Source organism: Pavona decussata, unplaced genomic scaffold (genome assembly GCF_977016875.1).
Source record: "Pavona decussata unplaced genomic scaffold, jaPavDecu1.1 SCAFFOLD_184, whole genome shotgun sequence".
NCBI classification, from domain to species: domain Eukaryota; kingdom Metazoa; phylum Cnidaria; class Anthozoa; order Scleractinia; family Agariciidae; genus Pavona; species Pavona decussata.
In genome coordinates this window covers 1,957,129-1,977,500 of record NW_028145593.1, presented here as the reverse complement: position 1 = coordinate 1,977,500, position 20,372 = coordinate 1,957,129, and the positions used below count along the sequence as shown (strand labels likewise).

General features: G+C 38.1%; 2 protein-coding genes across 2 annotated transcripts in view; both read right to left on the bottom strand.

The window, feature by feature from the left end:
* Nucleotides 1-4,767, bottom strand: part of LOC146462898 (uncharacterized) — a 16,499-nt gene extending 11,732 nt beyond the window's left edge. The window contains exons 1-3 of the mRNA XM_085085034.1: nucleotides 4,513-4,767; nucleotides 2,011-2,401; nucleotides 306-362 (exon numbers count right to left, since the gene is read on the bottom strand). Of these exons, the coding sequence (XP_084941160.1) occupies nucleotides 306-362; nucleotides 2,011-2,401; nucleotides 4,513-4,758 (694 nt within the window). The 5' untranslated portion in view covers nucleotides 4,759-4,767. The remainder of the gene's footprint in view (nucleotides 1-305; nucleotides 363-2,010; nucleotides 2,402-4,512) is intronic.
* Nucleotides 4,768-13,073: 8,306 nt separating this feature from the next.
* Nucleotides 13,074-15,484, bottom strand: LOC146462897 (melatonin receptor type 1A-like). The gene is made up of 2 exons (XM_085085038.1): nucleotides 15,390-15,484; nucleotides 13,074-14,887 (listed from the first exon to the last, which is right to left on the bottom strand). The coding sequence occupies exon 2, from the start codon at nucleotides 14,377-14,379 to the stop codon at nucleotides 13,423-13,425; it is 957 nt and encodes a 318-aa protein (XP_084941164.1). The 5' UTR covers nucleotides 14,380-14,887; nucleotides 15,390-15,484; the 3' UTR covers nucleotides 13,074-13,422.
* Nucleotides 15,485-20,372: the final 4,888 nt, after the last annotated feature.

Here is a 20,372-nt window from a genome sequence, read left to right as displayed (position 1 = left end):
CGAACTTGGAAGCAAATTAATCACCATCTTAGGCAAGAAGCTAAGTCACTTTAGCACTTTAATTCTTATTTAGTCAGGCATGTGGGAATTTTTGCTTTGGCTTTTGTAATAAACATGCTACCCCTGGCATTGTTTTGGAATGCTACACGTAAGAGATCAGCCACTCTAAATCAGTTGTTGGTGGGAAATTAATAAATTGGACTTATTTCAAATGTTTAGCTTTACTGTGTTTAGTACTGAACTGTGTAGAAGCTCTTCCTCACACTACATGTCCAAACAAGGAACAATACATGTAATGGAAATACCTGTGACAAGAGGACAAATCATCATGTCAACTTTTCCATAAAATGCTTTAATATGGCCTATCAAAGTAGAAGTGTAATAACAGAATAAGAAGAAGGAATTTCTTCGTGAAAGTAATGATGACTGGCAACAAACATATCTTAGTTACTAAGAACAACACGATGGTGACACAGAAAAATTTCTAACAGTGTTTTGAAGCAATTTTGAAAATAGGCAGTAGACCTTCTATAATTATTATTATTTTTCACTTAAGATTTTCAAACCAAAGCCACAGGCTTTTTATAATGAGTGTGAATATATTGTGGAGTCAGAGTAGTTTAAACACATTTATTTGGTTCTCGGAGTTTCATACTTCTTGCAAAGTACATGTAATTACCAGGCAACTGCCAAAAATAACGAATACAATCTACTTGATATACAAAAAAAAAATAATAATAATAATAATGGATACAATCTAAGACATACAGATTTGAAAACCTGAAAATGGAGAACAATGCATTCTAAGAAGCATGACAATATTGACAATTGTACTTAGAGTAGCAAATAAATATGTTTGAACCAGTCCGATTCCACAAACCTAACCCTAACCCATTCCACAAACCTGGTTTATCCATGGAGCACTTTAAATAGCAGATGAAGACCTCAGCCTATCTTCAAGTAGTTTTATATATACATGTATATAGACAGTTTAAAGGGGCTCTCTGACCCAATGGAATTATCCTTGTACCAGAATTGAGAAGGATCTTGAAAAGATTCACAGTCGAAGCCTTGGCATGTAGTAATAGTGAAACTACATGTACAGTAGTTCAAAAGGGCCAAAGGATGGACAACTTCTGGTGCAGTTAAAAAATAATAAAAACATCTTGGTCATACAGGTGTACGGCCTTCATCAGTTGCAGAACCTGGAACAATTCTTTTGTTTACTTATATAGCTGGTTAATTACAATATAGTTAAAAAACATGTAAAAAGTGTTAAAAATCCTAAAGGTATTACATAACCCTCCTAATAAATTATTAAAAGGATAAAAAAAATAGCGCTAATTGGAATCTTTTCATTTTTTTGGAATAGGCCTTATCACGGTTTTCGACGCCATTTTGACGAGTAGGCAAACACGTCTGAAATAACAGTGTTTGTATGGGAATCCGATGTCAAATAATTTTCATAAAACATCGCTTCTGAAAACTTCATGAATTTGTCTGTATAGCGGACCAGCCGTGAACTGCCACTAAAAATAGTTCGCGGGAAAAAATACAGACAAATGTATGGAAATTTCAAAACACGACTGGACGCTTTCTGGTGCAGCTATATCCCTCCAATTTTTTTCTTAAAATCCTTTTCCTAGTACCAAGAGTTTCCAATTCATGAATTTTTCAGAAGCGACGTTTTATGAAAATTATTTGACATCGGATTTCCATATCAACACTGTTATTTCAAGCCTGTTTGCCTACTCATCAAAATGGCGTCGAAAACCGTGATAAGACCCATTGATTGAAAATTACACTCATGTTGATTGTTGGTATTAATTTTGTAACAAGATCCTTAAATTGGAGCCCTTGAGCTTGGCCGTTTCCTTATTCACAGTGTATCACAGTGTACTAAGGCCCAATTAAGAAAGAGGGTCCCTGAACAACTGTGCCCCGAGCTGTACTAGGGCGAAACAACAAATGCTATGTAAAGTGATGTACAAGATAGTGTGATTTACTTACCCAAGCCAAGGCCAGTAAAGCCAAAAGCTTGAGGCGGAAATACTCGACTGTGATTTGTCAGATTTCTTGAATGATCTTTGTCCAGAATGGCATAACCGCTTGTTAACGTCAGTAAGACGTGTTGAGCAATTGCCACATTCACCATTGCTTCAGTAACACATTTCGTTCCTTTCACTTCTTTCTTCCCAGACAGCTTACCCAACATCTTTTGAAATCCTGCACTCAATTCATTATACTCTGGGTTGTCAGGGTCTGTAAGAGTTTCCAAAGCATTTTCCAAACATTTAAAAGCTTCACTGCTGGGTCCATTGCCTTGATGACCATGGGTAGCAGCAGCCTCCAAAAATGTCACAAGAGAAGGAGCCAGCTCTCCAAGAGCTAGGGATGGACCCTACACAACACAAAAGCACAAAATAATCTTTATACTTACATGTGCACACACAAACCAAGTGACTTAGTGACCATTGCATAATCATGATACATTGTATATTGTATGTACAGAGATAGAGAACAACAACAAGGGTGTTTGCTTTCATTTTTTTTCTTTTTCATCATTTTGGAGCCTTGATGAGTCACCACTTAGTTTCAAAAAAATTCATCAATGTCTAGTGATCCATCCAAAGTTTGTGAGTTTAAAAAATATTCCAATAGATTGAACTACCTTAAAAACATCAGTACGAAAACTTATTTTTGTAAGCTCTTTGATCTGTGTAAAGGTAATTTAAAAGCTACATGGAAGCTAATTGGTACATTGATCAAAAGAAAAACCAAGTACCAGACTGCACCGCTACAAATAGTAAGGAACAACAACGCATACACTAACAATGCTGATATTGCAAATCAGTTCAATAAACATTTTATTAATGTTTGCCCACTTTTGGCCAGCAAAATTGACAACAGCAACAAAAATCCTTCGCAGTATATCACATCATCTCCAACCAATAGTTTTGTTATGTCCTCTGTCACTCTGATCAACTTCAGGTTATAACCTTGTTTAAAACCCTTGATGCAAACAAATCATCAATATATACCTAACAAATTAATAAAACTAGCTGCTGACCCACTGTCAGTACCCGTCACTCAAATGTACAAACAATCAATTAAAACAGGCATATTGCCCAATGTAATGAAAGTCTCACAGGTCACTATAGTCTACAGAAATGGTGATGTCACTGAAATGGTTAACCACAGGCCTATTCTAACTTTATCACCCTAAATAATTTCTTAGAAAAAAAAAAATTTGTATTAGCATCAGTTCAGATTTAGGAAAGGGTACTCACCTGAACAAGCTATATATTTAGAAATCACTGATACTATCGTTAACTTGTGGATATGGCGATGGAAGTGGCTGTTGATGCCATGGGTTCAACTAAAAGGAGGCTTTTATTACTTGGGCAGAGCCCAAGTTATAAAACAGGATTTCTTCATAAGTCTATGGCAAGCAGGGGTCTACTGCGCGTGCCCGATGTCTGGGCCTGTAAAACTTTAAAATCTCTTCTGTATCTGTAGAGGGATCGCGAATGGAAAAAGTTTAAGTTGTCTTTCTGTTAAATGGTATGGGTAGTCGTAGTAATATTATAAACTTTCCAGGTAATAATTTTGATATGCAAGAAACTGGTGTTCCTGACTGGCAGTGAAAATTTTCTGGAAAGTAAAGGATCATTTCAGTGACTGCGAAATGTGGTGTGTCAGGAGCTTTAGGGTGTTGTGTGATTCAACCAAGTTACCAGCATCAGTGGACGAAATTAAAAATCTACAGTGTGTGTCTAGCTGGGCGACATGTGTCGATAAAACATTAGCAAGCAATGATTTACAACTTGAAACCGTAAAGGGAATAATTTTTAAATGCCTTTGCTTTGGTGGCAGAGATGACCACCTGACTATGTATACACTTCATTTGCCGCTCGCTGTTTTCTGTTTCTCAGAAGTAATGCATTCTCATCAAAAGTGATTTAATTGTTTCGCACTATTCCTGTCTAGGTACTAATTTTTTCAAGAAAACAACCGTGAATCTCTCTAAAAAACATCGAACGAGCACGTAGCAGTCAAAAATGGAATGAACAGGACGATTTCGCTTGTTTTTGTGAATTGAGGCTAGTTATATCGCATTGAGGGATACCCATAACACAAGCATTGAAGTAATGTGAGACAAAATGCGATCGAAAGGTGATTTCTGGAGTGATAACGATCAAGACACTGTTTGTTTACCTTGCGGTTTGAAGTGGCAAATGATCATTATATATCTATGTATGCAAAACACATGGGAATAGGTTATTGTCTTTAAAAACAATGAAGCACATGCATAACATTGTTCTTCCATTGTTTGTTTGTCTCAGCCTTTTTATTTCCACACACTAGCCTAGCGATTGATTGCTCGCTGCCGCATTTGACCATGCATGATGCCCAATTTCAATATTTTGTCTGTACACAAGGGTCTTTCTCGATGAAATTTGCTAGATTGCTCAAGCCGACAACTAAAATGATACAAAGCATCGAACTTACCTTAATCACGTTCAGGTAAACCTCAGATAAAGGTATACCAGAGAGATTTAAGTCGGATGAAGTCTCTGTAGACACTGAGTGAAGAGTTAACCTTTTAACTTTGTCCAAGTCACTCCGACGAAAAGTTTCACAGCGTTTCGTCGATTTCTGTCTGATTATTCCAGATGGACAAAACACTCGCCGCCAAGAAAGATGTACTCCAGAAACACTCCATTTTTGCAAGGACTTCACCTGACAAAACGCCATGGCTTACATTCTTGGGTATGTACGTCAAGTAAGACTACTTATAATGTCCTGAGAATACCACAATGCATCCGGACTTGTCACTTGAGACCAAAAGAGAACTTGATATAGGTCTCAAGGGACGCTGGCTGGGGTGCTGTCCATTCACCGAAATTTTCGAAAATCTTTCCCGGAAAAAATCCTAGTTAAATGGCCTTAGATCCCACGAATCTCCTGTAGCTCAGTGGCAGAGCATCCGAACTAGTAATCGGAAGGTCTTAGGTTCGACGCCTGATAGGAGCACTCGGATTTTTTTCCGAGTATGCCTCTGTCACTTACTGAATAATACATCATTATACTCAGCATTTTAAGTTTTTTGCTGTAATAATTTCGTTGGTGCCCTTGTTGAATGTCTCTATTTATTCAAAGGACATTTTAGTTTATTATTTATAGGTAGATCTGCTTCTTAGCGCGGGGGGCGGGGGAAGGTAGGGAGTTCGTTAAACAATTGGTTGGGATTGATGATAAAGTTAAGGCACCGTGCACACCAATCCAGATAAATTTGAAAACCACCTTTTCGCACCGAAAATGGATAAAGAGTTTGTCGTCCACGCTATTGTTTTCGTATTGTTTTCACCGTTTATACAAAAACGCTGCCTCAGCCCCAGAAACACTAAATGAAAGGAATAGCATGCGCACTTATTTGAGTCCACACTAAACTGGCTGTGGTCACATCAGCGTCGACAAGAATTTTCGTTTTCGCCATCCACACTAAAACACCTAGCTGGTGTTTTTAAAATTTATCCATTCTGGAGAGCGTTTAGAAAATTACCGTATACTGTGACCAAAAACTCTCTTTCAGTGTGGATGGAAGGAAAACCGGAAAAAATGTATCCGAATTAGTGCGTCGAAAGAGGCCTAAGTTTCCTAGGATAGCAGCTTTAAAGAACTTATAACAGCTAACTGGAGCAGTTCATGGATTTTTATTAAAGAAAGCTCATTCAGTTTTGTTACCCGTTACCCTACGATTATACATAAGCTTGGCTGGTATTTGTTATGTTTTGCTTCGGATGGCTATGATGGAAATGGATTACAAGTTGAAAAAATTGGCCAATTTTAAAGTTTTTCTTGTGTATTTTGGACAAATTGCTAAAACCTGATTCATAAATTGTCCTTCATTGGATAAATCACTTAATATTTTACTTCCGGTACTTTACGAATAATTTTATGTAAGACAAATGGTTCTTTGTCAATTATTTGGGTAGCTTTGATTAAAATACAGCAAACTCCCCTTTACAGTGCCTTTTTAAAGTTCATCAAAGAACTCCAAAAGAACCAATGCATAAGAGACGTGACTTCGATTGAATATAAAGGCAAGGGAAATTAAAAGACAAAAGCAAACGGAGAAAATTGCGTCAACGCTGGGACTAAAAAGACGTGCATTTGTTTTCTTAACGAAGTGCTAATTTGCACTACAGTCCATGTCATGCTATTTTTGCTGCGAGAGTGCGCGAGCTTACCAGTTCGAATTCACCGCTATACTAGAAAGCTTCGATCTAAAACCTGCTTTTTCTAGTTGCCTGTTTAGTTACAAATATAGCATTTACTTCGCCGACTGGTCTTCTGTGTGAGCTTGTTAACTTTTTTTGTCGTTTGAAAGGCGTCCGTAGAGTAAGCTTCCCAGTTGCCACAAAGCATGAACAATTTGTGTAGGCAAATTACTCTGTTTTCTATAACTTACATTTTCAAACGGGCATCGACAAAAAAAAAATGTTTAAAAAATAACACCAACAACGAAGTAGAGTAGTTTGTTTCCGTTTAATTCATTGCTGGTGTTAATTACCTTTTTTAGAAGAAAGAATGCTTCTCTGCCTTAACTCCAGGCCAATATTTGACGCTTTGCGTGCTCTGAAGTTTGTTCTATAGTAATCAACTGTACTCGGCCACTGAAGGTGATTTTTACTCTCCAAACCTATGACAGATTGCATGAATGTCTGAAGAAAACACTTAGCTTCACCACTGACAAACATCACGATTTATCTTCAAGAAATATTTCTTGTTGTACAATTTAGTCGTATTCGACACGTATAGGACAAGTCCACTGCATGACTGAATTGTTTCGAGTAAACCGAAGCTACAACTTATTAGAATTGTTGCTGCGCATGGCACAACAAGTAGGGCACCATGCAGCTCGGCTTAGAACGACTCACAGGATTGACTGGAAAATTGTACATAGCTTCGTGCTACCTACAAAAATATGTCTTATCATTTTGACACACTTTTCAACGCTTGTACATCACCAGCGATGCTAATATATGATGAGATATTTAAACGAGCTTTCAGGGAGGACGAGACAGTCTCGCTAGTAAAGTTAGCAAAATTCGTCTCGTCCAAAGCACAATGGGAAGTGTTTTCAAACTTTAACTTTGTGTTTTCTCTGTCCAAACGGATGCATTTTCGAACTGAGCGAACGATTTCAAAAGTTTCTACCGGTAAAGAACGTTTCCAAATGTTTGTGTTTTACTTTACACTGCGTTTTAGTGTACTGTAGAGGAAACATGGAAACCAAGGACCATGTTTTCTTATAAAAGAATTTAATAGGAGTTTGCGTTTTCATCGTAGAGATAAACGGGTTTTGAAAAGCCTTCCATTTGCAAGACCGTTGTACAAACATTGTGTTTTGACGCGTATTCGTATATACGAAGTATTAAACGTCTGAAACGTGTGAGCGATAGCTTTTTGTCGTAATCATGCAAACCAAAGTGACCCGGAGTATTCTGTCCCTAAACGTGGTTGTTTTTAGTCCAATTCCGATTCTTCTTTGGCAATATAATCTTTCGTTTTCTCGTTAATATCGTTATTTCCGATTTTGATCATTAAAAATCGATCTTCGCCCCAAATACTCGGAAACGGCGTCGGTCTCCTAGGCGAAGATGGCGACCTTTCGGGCACAGAAAATCCGTGGTTCTTCAAGAGCTTTTTTCGTGGGATAATCGGAGAGACATCGGAAAATGTCGTAGCGTCGTTTTCGGGGTTCGGTGTGGACGAGAGACTCTCGTTAGCGCTTTCGTCCAAGGGTGGCGTAGTTTTGGTAGTTAAGCCTTGTTTGCAAACCAAAGCTGGAAGATGGCTGACTTGACTTCCGTTGACACGCATTTCCTCCTTCAAGTTAGGTGGCTTTATGTTCAGGGATGGCAAAAATTCTTTTGTGGAAGTCTGGATTGTTTGCGCTCCCTGTTTCCTCTTTAAACACGATTTTTTTGCGTTAGCTTGGAGGATCGGTGGTAGTCGGTCATCCTGAGAATCCAGGTTTTCTGTTAACATGGTCAGTTCATTTAGTTCTACATTGCTCACGGTAGAACCAATTGTACGTTCAAAACTCTGTTGTTTATGTGAGAAATTTTCACGCTGTATTTTCTGTCTTTGAAGATGTCCTAACGAGCGTGACTTCGTTAACTTCCTTCCAGGCAAACCACGGTTATCTTCTGTAGACGAATCCATAGACCTGTCCGTGACAGTATGAATTTCAACGTGATGAAGTTCTTCGGGGCTTGCTTTTCCCCTTAAATCGTAAATATCGGTACAAAGAAGCTTTCCGCCTAAGATGACAACTTCCTTTTGAAAATTATTTTTGCTTTCTTCACTTTCGTCTTTTTGGTGGTGGAAACTCGTTTGTTCGTCTTCGTTTACGATTTCAAAAACTTCAAATTTCGTCGTACCTTCCATGCGTGAGTACTGAGATGCACGATGCTTGCAGTGCCGAGATCCAGAACTACAGCTAAAACTGCATGACTTTTAAACATTTAAACAAACTTCAAACCTTAATTAGCAAAAGAACTTGCGTCATGCCAAGGAGTGACAAAATAACTAGCAAGTCATTAGAACGTGTCCACAATGAACATAACTCCGCCTTGTCAATTTAATTTTTTCAAGTTGTAAATTGCTTTGTTTTTACGCCTTTTAATTGCAGAGTGTTCATGTAAAGAGTACACACTTTTCGCACTTTTCACCCTTTTAACATCTGAATTCTCATCATTGTGTTCATATGTTTTATATGACTCAGATAAGGAGAACTTCACAAAAAATCAACTCCACGTACCTCTGTAATGGAAACTTCATGTAATTGCAAGTCATATGAGTTTTATATTTTAGTCCTTTAACTGAAATGACAGCCATTTTAATTTTCTTTGGATTGCATTCAAATCACTCCTTCTTGCCTCGTTCAAGATAAAATACCTTTTGATTTTTGAGCTTAAGGACGACGCAAGAGGGCTCATTTGAATACCAACAAAAGAATATTAAAATCATGGTAGCCATTTTGGAATGAGGTGAATGGAGGAGACGATAACTAATTTACTTTTCGTCAGGCCATATACAAAACATGGAACTGAAGAGTTCTATTTTAATATCCATGCTCGTCAAGAGTTTGGTGAATAGCTTAGAATAACCTAGTCTCCCTCGCAGCCGTTCTGTCTCGGTGTCACGCAACACTCCTCCCCACAAACGGCTGCTCGCATTCGAACCACATTCCTTTCCCGATTTTAGCCAATCACAGCTCCAGTTCCATTTTCCGGAACTGCCTCGCAGCAAATTATCTCTTGACGACTCGCCCAATCATAGCCCGTGTTTTATCGTCAGATAATTTCTAATTCTAATACCCTTTGTTCTAACGCCTGACGCCATTTTCGACCTAACAAACCGCCTACAAAGGAAACATTCGGCCCAATGTTTTTGTCATATCTTTGAGTTCCATCTTGATAGCTAAGGTGTAGAAAAGGTTTCTCTGGAACTCTTACTGGAACTCAAGGATTTGCGATCCTTTTTCTCATCTCAGGATCTATGTAGAATTGTTTTTGTTAGTGTTCTGCCTCAATTGTAACTAGCCTTCATTGTAATGAATGTAAAACAATAGAAGTTTGAAACAGAGGAAGACGTTTCCAAGGCGTCTTTTCGATACACTAACATAGTCATGATAAGAACCACAAGGAGCAAGCAAGTTTCATTATATCGTTAGTCAGGGGGATGGCTAATTCAAATGGCGTGGACATTTGTTTTAAAACAGACATGTTTCGATCGGCCAGCCTGCTAATGGGTCATTGTCCCCATTACATCCCAAAACGGGGTTATCTTATAAGAGTATTTCGTGACCGTATGTGAGCATGGGTGTAATTGTGGCTACTGCCTTCTGGGAAGCTATGGTGTTGGTAAGTCCGTAAATCAGAAGCTAGCTTTCGGAATTGTAGAATTTACACAAGTTGGGTCAAATTCACCACGACATGTTGACGAGATCTCAGTTGGGTTTATTGGTACGGAAGGTTCTATTTCAATTTAAAATGGCTGCCGTGTCTCTCATGCGTAAATTTTTAAGGTGACACTTTGTGGTTCTTGGAAGGAAAACACAGGTTTTCAATACTGTAAATCAAAAGAACAACGCTCGGCTGATTAAACAGAGGGAATTAATTAGTAAGTTCATAGCGAAGAAATTGCTGTTAGAGATTGTGTCAAAGCGAAACATTGGCAATCGCACATCATCGCAAACAAGATCTGCAAATCATCACGCAGAGCTGTAGACGTTCTCGGAAATTTTTGTGTGATCCTGGGAATCCACTTTACAAAACATTTCAGGTCTGAACGTGAATTTTACCGTGCTTTATGTTTAATTGATCAATTCGTCATATTTCATAGCTTTAGCGAAAATTTCGGAAAACGTGCTCAGTTTAATACGGTCAAGTAGTGGTGCTTTAGTGACTCGCAGTTTGCTTGCATCCTTCGCCTTCATGTAGCTTCCGTCGAGGCGAAAATTGGACGAATTTGCTTTTCAGGCGTGAACACAGGTCTGTCTGATTAGATTTTTCAATTAAGAAAGCTTTATGTCTGTTTATCTGTGTGTCTTGATTCACGGAATTTCTTCACCACGCAATCTTATGTAAACCGTGGGAGAGCCAAACCATGGCAGGTATTACTGTTCCTGTGTACATGTAAACAAACCGAAATCCTCCAGCGCATACCAAATTCGCCCATATGACAACACGATCAAACTATCCTGCACAATTTTGCATGGCATTGACCAGAGCTGTTCATTTACACCTCTGCATTTTATACAACCATGCTTTTTTACTACAATATTCTACAAAAATAAAGCAGTAGCCCCATGTAGTCATAGAGTGCCTATTGATTTTTACTACTTCAGTATTTATCAGAAGAGAGTGCATGTATTTTATTTTCAAAAAACTAATAAGGCTCCTGCGTCTAAAGCGTTTTACCACCGCGTCCTATATTATGAGGTCTTTACTATTTCATGCATAATTTTTAGCTCTAACCCATTTCATTCAGTAATAAACAATCAATCGTGTAAAAACATAATATTGAGAATCAGTTTTCTGTATTTTCACAACTGTTAAGTCCTGTTACTGAACCGCTTTGCTCAACTCCAAAGAGTTCATAACAGCGGGAGTCGTTTTCAGTAATATTTTATCGCCGCAGGAAAATAGCGTCCGTTATTTCGGACTCTTCGTATGAGCGGCCCCGCCGCAAGAGAAAATAAAAACAAAATAATAATAAGGGTTTTTCCTTCACGCTTTTCTTCTTGTGTAATAAGTCTTATTAAGGTTTTCGACGCCATTTTGACTGACATATCGGTGGGCTTTCATATGGAAACTCTGATAAGTCTTGACGGTTTGACAGATACATGGAATCATTGAAAAAAACAACAACCGTGATTTTAAACCAAACAGTTTTCACGGTATGAACGAGTTAGCTAAGTAGTATCTGCGTTGAAATCTGTTTTTAAGAGTTAATTTATTTTACAAGTACAGTTACAGTTTTCTGCTAGAAAAAGTAAAAGTTGTAATAGTAAAGCCGTGTTATAAAATTATCTTTCCACCTTTGGTCGCATTATCGTAGCAGGTAACACGAAAAGATTCCCGAAAATATCTTGAGACAATTCGGGACACTTTCGGGTGTTCTGAGAAACACTTTTCGGGACCGGAAAAGCGCTTCGCCCGAAAAGACCGAAAAGTTATCGCGTTATCCTTATCCAGCGGAACGGGCAACGAGTAATGCTGGAGTCTATAGATGACGATTTCGACAACTCTGATATTGTGGAAGATGATGATGACATTATATTGTCGTTTTTAGTGCCGCAAGCTGTTTTATGCGCAGAAATATAGCAAGCATAACGGGTTATCTTGAGCAGACCATTCCACGATATTTGGGAGATGAGTTCAAACAACACTTTCGAATGACGAAAGAAACATTCTGAAAGACCGGTGATACCACTTCAAAAGCAAGTTTTAACTTTTTTGTTGGGCATGGCAAATCAAGAACCAGCAAAGGCAATTGCAGATGGGTTTGACATCACCAGGAGCAGCTACAACAGAGTGTTGCGAAGAGTCTGTATGGCAGCTGTGGACCTTTGCCATGATTATATCATATGGCCTACAGGTGAGTATCATAAATCTCTCTCCAAACGTTTACCCACAGTTTTTAACCGTTTGTGTTTTGTTCGTGGGATCCAAGACCATTTAACTAGGTTCATGGGACAAACATCCTGCATACTGCTAGGATTGGAATGTCATGTGTGGCATATGCGCAATGAAATAAATGTCATGGAATATTTTTAAGCAAAAAATGTTGTCTCCTGTGTTCCCAGATTGTTTTTTTTTTAAACTCATATTTGTGTAAGCAGGGCTGTACCTAGGATATTTTGTTTGGGGGAGCAAACTCCGCACACCGCTCCGGCAGGGGTCTCCCGTATACAGACAGGGTTTCTAGTTGGAAGTTTTTGTTTTCATCCCTTCACACACTGAATTCACATCGAAGGGAGATTTTTTCAGCCATTTAGTCGATTTTCTTGTGATTTCCCCCCGCTATGTACGGCCCTGGTAAGCGAACACAGTTTGATCTATTCAAATGCTTTAACTCAAAATTTAAGTTGCAGAAGGTTTTAGGAAACGGATCTTGTTCCCCGAATATAATAGCTGTTGTAGGCTTTACGAAATTACTTGCTGACTTTATTTTCCATTTTAAGGACATTTTCAATCCCTTCAAACCGAAGAGAATTAGTTATTCAGTTTTACAAAATGTTGAGCTGACATCTTGCTGAAGAAAACTTTAGATTTTCTTTACAACTAAATCTGAATTTCTGAGGCGAATGGAGCCATCCGAACAGATATCCATCGAAATGAACCGCTGCCTGCTCCTGATTTAAGTTAAACCCACTCTTTAGAGAAAAAGAGACTGACAACATGCAAAAGTCAAATGTCACTCAAGCTTTCCGTCCCTCGTCTGTTTATGTAATGTTTAAAACGCGAGTAGTAGTGTTTTATCGGGAATTAAAACCACGAGGCGCAGCTGAGTGGTTTTAGACCCGATAAAACACGTGCTGCGAGTTCTTTGAACGGCTTCAAAAACATTCCTGGAAAAGCGTGTGTCAAGAGAGTTCGTAACAACTATGCCAGTAGTGAACGTTGGAAATTAGTATACGAGAAAAACATTTAAGATCGCATACTAATAATGAGCAAGTTTTATCGGGTTTTAAAACCACTACACGCGATGTTTTATCGACCATTTGATAGGTCAATGGACTTATGAATTATAAATGAGTATTTGAAACAAAAACATTACAGTTCCTTCCTTTACAAAATCCAAATCGCTCATTTACAGGACAAACCAGGTTATGTTTGCATCCTATGTGCTTTGACATTTCACTATTCGTACGTATTCAGCCCTGAAGGCTTTGTTCATGAGCCCGTAAATCAGCGGATTCGTAGCCGCGGTCATGTACACCAAGTAATCGTACATCAAATGTGTCCATCTCGGCAAGAAAACGTCACAGACATACAGAGCTCCAATGATGGACACGGGAATCCAGAGAAGGCAAAACACAAGGATGATTGCGAACACCATTTTAGTGGCGTTGATTTCGTCCACCCGACACGTTAGTTTATTTTCAGTTCCAGGTTGGCTCAATCTCTCTGGCCTCAAATTCGGCGCAACTAAAATTGTGTGCCGACGGACAGTGCGGTACACTTTGAAATAGCAAAATAGAACTACTGTTAGCGGGGTGATTATGAAAGTCAGGAAAATTAGCAGAGCTACTGTTTTCTTGGTTCGCTCATTAGGAAAATTCGGTGTGCAGAAAAAATGGGGACCGAATTGAAATCGCGCGTTTACTATATACATCATTCCTACTGCAACAACGGCTGATAAACCGAGAGAAGACAGCGCGAGAATAATAGCAAATCTTTTCGTGAAGATCATGCGGTAGCGAGTCGGACGAACCACACGATAATATCGATAAATAGCTGTCGCTGCCACAACTGTCAAAGAGAAACATAACCACACTTGAATCACGTGACCTTGAATTTGACATGTGATGTCACCGTACAGCCATGTTCCTTTTGCGGCGGCACCCAGCGACAGTGGCATGCACGTGACCGCAACGAACAAATCAGCGATTGCCAAAGACAGTATGTACCAGTGTGTAATTTTTCGAAGGCTAGGATTTCTTGCCATAGCTGCAATCACAAATGCGTTTCCTGCAATCGCTGTAATGTTGATAGTGAAGAAGAAAGCTGATTCCGAAATCGTGGACGACAGACTTCGATTTGACAACGTTGACGTAAACGACAATTCAGCTGACATTGTGTTACTTGACAAGAACGTCAATACCTTCCTGTTATGACTGATTACACTTCAAAATAAAATAATTAATTCTACAGCTGGCTACGCCAAAGTGTCCTTTCTTTCCTCTTCTTGATTGAACGCTCCCGGAATCAAATCGAAGTCGTTGTTAAGTAAGCACCGTACTTTAAACGAAAACCGGAGAAGTTAAAGCTGTGGGAGGATGCATTCACATTTTAAACTTTTTAAACAGTACTTCTAGGTGGTACTAGCGGGTTTCTAATGTTTTCCAATGTGAAGATGATCTTTCCAGTTTTTTCCTTAACAAATAAGCTCATATGCTCTAATCTGGGTTGTGGAAAATTCAACTTGTCACCTTGCAGATGTGAACGTTAAGCTGATTTCAGTTCCTGAAGATGATTTTCTGGAATTGCCTCTTCATTCAGTTGTGTTGTCTGGCGAATCAGTTTGTCATCGCAGAAAAACTGTTACATTAATCTTCAAGTTTTGGAGAATTTTGCCACGCACTCTAAGCGAAGAAAATTGAAGAGCAGACAGCAATAACAAAATTAATTCTTAACTGCTGGAACTGACGCATTTCACGGAGAGTTTCTGTCCGTGCGCGTTTATCCCGTCGTTCGCGAAAAGTGAGATACTCAATGTCAATACGCCAATGCTTCAATTAAAATCCAATGATCTAGACGGTAGAGTTTACCCATGTCTCCTCAAAGATGTCATGTGAGAACTTTAATTATCGTTCAAACCACCTTTTATGGCGTAATGATTAGTCTCGGCGGGCAACCTTAACACGGAAAAAAGTTAATAGAAATCTTTTGTTTCGTTTCTAATAATTCAAAATAATCAAACTTCGTCAAAGAAAATTCAAATCTACCTCACGAGAACGCGTATAGTTAACAAATATTTTGCTTCAATTGGATCACGCGTGTACTGTAAATTTTCACCCAGAAACTTCTTTCAAGCTAGAAGCACCTTGTACAGTGAATTAAACAGAAAGCCAGGAAATAACTCACCAGGTTAAAAATCATTGAAAACAATTTTTTTTTCGATGATTGAATCCTAACAGTTGAAGAGGTGTGTGAGCCCATTGCGAGAAAATAAGTTTCGGTATCGTATTTTCATTTCCTTTATCGAGGAACACCTCTTATAGAGAGTGAAATGTTTGCCTAAACTCTTGAAAAAGTTAATGCAAATTTGACGCCTTAAAGGAAGTTGAATTTTGATTTGATTTAAAATGAGCTATCAGAAAGTCGATATTAGATTTCCGACTTGACTGAAATTAATTGAAGACATAAGTAATGAAAAGCCTCTAGTTCATGAAATCTAAAGCTTTAATTTCCGCGTTTGTCTCTTATAGTTCTTTTAGGCTAAAAATTTGGCCTGCTGGGTTAAGTTATCAGATTTTGAAATTAAAAAGAAACAAAAAATAGGTACGATAATAAAACATTTTTTTTTTTCAAAGAAAACAATCTGGTTGCATGCAAGTTTTAATTAAAAAAAAAATACAATTCTTCGAAAGTTAAAGTATATTTATTGAAAAAGTATTTTATTTTTTGCGATTTCTCTGAATGCAAGATCGAGCGATTAGGTAAAAATAAATCTTGTTTTTCTTTTAATAATTCTATTTCTAAAAAGTTATTGTGGATGCACTTGCTTCGCGAACACTCTAATAGACAGACAAAATGCAAGATTTTTCGAGTTAAAAGACCATCGAATTATCAGGTGAATCATTAGAATATTGTAAGGTGATCTAAGACTTCATTTTGAGTGCCCCAAGTTCGATTTTAATAACATGAAATAACGCTTCGAGCGCTAGTTCTTTTTCATGTGTGTGCGTCGCGGAAAGAGTTACCGACGATAAGTCCTGAGTTAAGGGCTTTAAGAGTTTTCCCTCTGATTATACGGCAATAATTAATATACGTCATATTTTGAATAGCAATTTACACCACAAGGGTCGCATAAGGGATTTAAGGCATTTGAAAAGGAGACGACTTTTAAGCAGGCAGGATGACTTCTAAGCAAATATAAATTGATTTATCATATTTCATAAAAATGGGCATGACCTGATTAGGCCAATAGACTATCATGCGCAGTGCACACCTCTCCAGTTAGTTGTCTTCGGATCTTCCTCGGCAATCTTCGGAAATTAGAGGCTTGGTGACCGCGTAAATACAAGTTCAACTGGATTAAGAGATATGAACGAAAAACGAATTTGACGTCGGAGAAAACAAATACAATAGACCATTTCCAAGTTGCTTTGAACGTCATTTTAAAAGTGAGGCTAAGTGCAAAGTTTTTGTTCTGAAAATTAGTTTTCATTGATATGCAAACAAAATTAATTTTCATATGAAAAGTTTTGCACTTAGCCTCGCTTTCATGGCGAGGTTCACAGCAACTCGGAAATGGCCTATTCTATGGCCCTTCCGAAGTTCAAATGGAGACTGGGGACGAGTTTTTAAATTTTCGTTTAATCAGAAATAATATTGAAGTTCATCACAAGAAAGATCGCATTAAAATTAGTCAGTTTACCAAGTTCAAGGTTCTGTCGTTAGATTGCAATCTTGTAGAAGGCTTTTAAAAATCGGAAAATTTAGAGATTTTGTATAGATTTGGGGGACGCCATCTCAGAATTAGAACTGCGGATAAAAAAAAATATTAACGAGAGACCTTTTATTTTTCAGGCTTTCTTTTCGCAGCTGCTAAAAGTTGCGTAAATAATGGCGATGGTTTCTCATTTATTAATTTTTTTACCAGTCCTGGCACGATAAGGACGTCAACGAACTAGAACATCTCTTAAATTTAAGGGAACCTCCACTCTGCCAACAAACTTTGACGTTAAATTGTTGAACATGTCTAAATTGTAAATTTTAGTTTGAAAAGTAGAAATAAAATTCAAGTGTGCTTAATCTCGTACCCAGATCTCCTCACATTTCGACATTCCCGAACCGACGACTGAGATCGGGGTACGAGATTAAAGCGGCTTAAAAAAAAAGATATGATTATCGTCTGTTTTCGCTTTTCAGTAAATTTCTCGCGGGCCGCCATTTTGGATTTTATGACGTCTACGGTTGTCACTATTGTCAGTGAGCAGAAGTTCAGTGAGCAGAGCGATAATCAAACCCTGGTTTGTCCAATAGAGATATATTATTTCCATGTTTTCCAACAAAATGTAAAATAAGATTGTAGTTTCAACAATTTAACGTTAACTTATTTCAACAGTGGAGGTTTCCTTTAAACGAACACAACAGGTTCATCGCCTTGATACACTCTCGCAAAAACTAAAAACAAAAAAAAAACGTTACACCGATGAATAGCATGGATTAACCCATACATCTAGGCTTCTAGCATTAAAATAATCTCAAGAGCATCGTAGAACATAATGCAGAAACTGGGAGATCCCCAAAACCACAAAATCGCGAAAAAGAAGTGACAAAAATACGAAGTCGAAATCGACAGAAGAAAACTCGGCCTGAAACCGCAAAAACTCTAATGCTCCTCCCTCAACCCAGAATGGTACCAAAACGAGAATAATTACCAACCCTTATATCCGTAAAATTATTCTCAGTCAGTAAGCCTGCACCCTTAGAACCATTTCTAGACTTTGTTTTCACTGGAAGGTTATAACCTACAGCTGCATTGTTTTTGTAGAGTTGGGAGCATTTTTCTGTTGCTTTCTTGACCAACCATGTAAGACGTTGCAAATAGTGCAGTTCGCCCCTTCTCAACAACGTATACAGAGAGAGATGCTGAAGTGTACTGATGGACGCCAGTGTGTAAGGACTGTTTCAAATACTAATTAATAATTCATAAGCCCAATGACCTATCAAATGGTCGGCAAAACATCACGTGCAGTGGTTTTATATCCGATAAAAACTCCTCCTTATTAGTATGCGGTGTTTAATGTTTTTCTCGTATGCTAATTTCCAACGTTTACAAAAGCATCATTGTTATGAACTCTCTTGACACACGCTTTTCCAGGAATGTTATTGAAGCCGTTCAAAAAACTCGCAGCACGTGTTTTATCGGGTCTAAAACTACTCGGCTGCGCCTCGTGGTTTTGAATCCCAATAAATCACTGCTGCTTGTGTTTTGAACATTACGTAATCAACAATCAGTATACTTGATCCCATATTTTGTATACGCTCGACTGAAAAAAAGTTGTCACTTAAGGACGGTGCCTCCTAATACAGAAGTATTTTTGTGCGGTCTATGACTGCGGGAAAAGTAGATCTTAGCAAGGGCTACTGGAATCCAAAAAAATTACGGGTAACCACGCATTTTTCAGAGATAATTAAGCAACATTAATTAAAAAAGTAGTAAAATACAAAGCAATGCATGGCGTTTCTTTCCGTATTGAAGCGTTATTATCTCGAAAAAATGTACGGTTACCCCCAATTTTCTTTTTGGGTACCAAGAGTACTTGGTAAGTTCTACTTTCTCCGTATAGTTTTAAACCGCGCAAAAATATCCCTGTATTTGTAGGCACCACCAATAGGAAACCCGAGTATTTTTGTTTAGAATAAACCTTTATTTCAAACATACAACATTTAAAGCCTAAAACGCACAATACTGACAACACTTTACAATCCTCTTTGATAAGTATTAGAATATAAGAAGGAGAGGAGCTTTCATTATATATATCCTAAACAATCTTTTCAATTTTACAATTTTATACTTATATTTTATTTTTTTTGATAAAGTCCGGTAGCAATAGAGGTGGTGAGTCGATTCTCAAACTTTTTTTTATAAATATAATAACGTAGGAAGAGCTAGGAGGGTATAATTTAATTTCTTTGTTGCAACAATCAACACAGAAGAAAGATCAAAAGGAAAATCTTCATTGTTTAACTTAAAATTACAATTATTTTCTACATTAAACCATTGTAGCACATCCTGAGTAATGGACTTTGTACATTGCCACTCTAAAAAGGTGTGGTCTATAGAGTCTGGTTCTCCGCAGTATATGTAGGAAACCCGAGTATCTCGAGATGCGCAGAACGTAGACGCGGTAACAAAAGTAGGCACAGTCCTTAAAAGGTATTAACAGCAAAAGACAAGACCCAAAAGCTTTCTGCCAGAGTAATACCATTTTAAACTGTAAACTAATAATGCAAATAACTATTTTGGATATTGTAAATAAAGCCCTCTTGATCCGATTGAAAAAGCGCTTTTTAAGGGCTGTTGAAATCAAAAAACAAATTGGGGATAACCACGTATTTTTCAGAGATAATTAAGCAACAGAACAATTTGTAAAAGCTTTAAAATACATATCACAATTAATGCCATATTTGTCTGGATTGAAGCTTAATTATAACTGAACTAAATACGTATTTACCCCCAATTTTCAATTTTTCCTTTTGGATGCCAATATTCTTTACTAAGATCTGTTTTTCGCGCGTAGTACTAAACCACGGAAACATACCCTTTTATTATTCGAAGCTCCATCCTTAGATAATCTCGAACAATCCTGTGGTGCGCTGAACGCATGCGCTCGACAAAAAGAAGGCAAAGGACACAGCGGAAAAATGAGTGCGCATGCTCCGGAGATTTGTGATTCAAGCGTGAATCACGAATGCTCCACCTCAATCGCCAAATTCACACCTGTTACCACAACATTTTTTGTTGTTGAATAAGATATGTGATGGAGAAAGTTCAAAGGAACCTTTCCTGAAAGCGACAACCTTATCTATTTTGATTTGGGCTTATCCACGCGAAATGAGAACAAGCAACGGGAATTTTAAGAATGCTGCCATTTTGCTGAGTAAGATTTCTCACGCGTGACGAGCATGCGCACTCATTTTGCCGCTGTGTCAGGGCAGAGCTGATGACGTACAAATGTAGCGTTGAAATTTGTTGGTCCACAAGTTATGATTGAAAACGAGCAGGAGAGTTTTATCCCAGCCAAGTGGTTTTAGACCCGATAAAACACGAGCTGCGAGTTTTTTGAACGGCTTCAAAAACATTCCTGGGAAAGTGTGTGTCAAGAGAGTTCATAA

Excerpts from the sequence above, each read along its gene's own strand:
- LOC146462897 (XM_085085038.1), bottom strand. The coding sequence starts at position 14,379 with ATGTCAGCTGAATTGTCGTTTACGTCAACGTTGTCAAATCGAAGTCTG.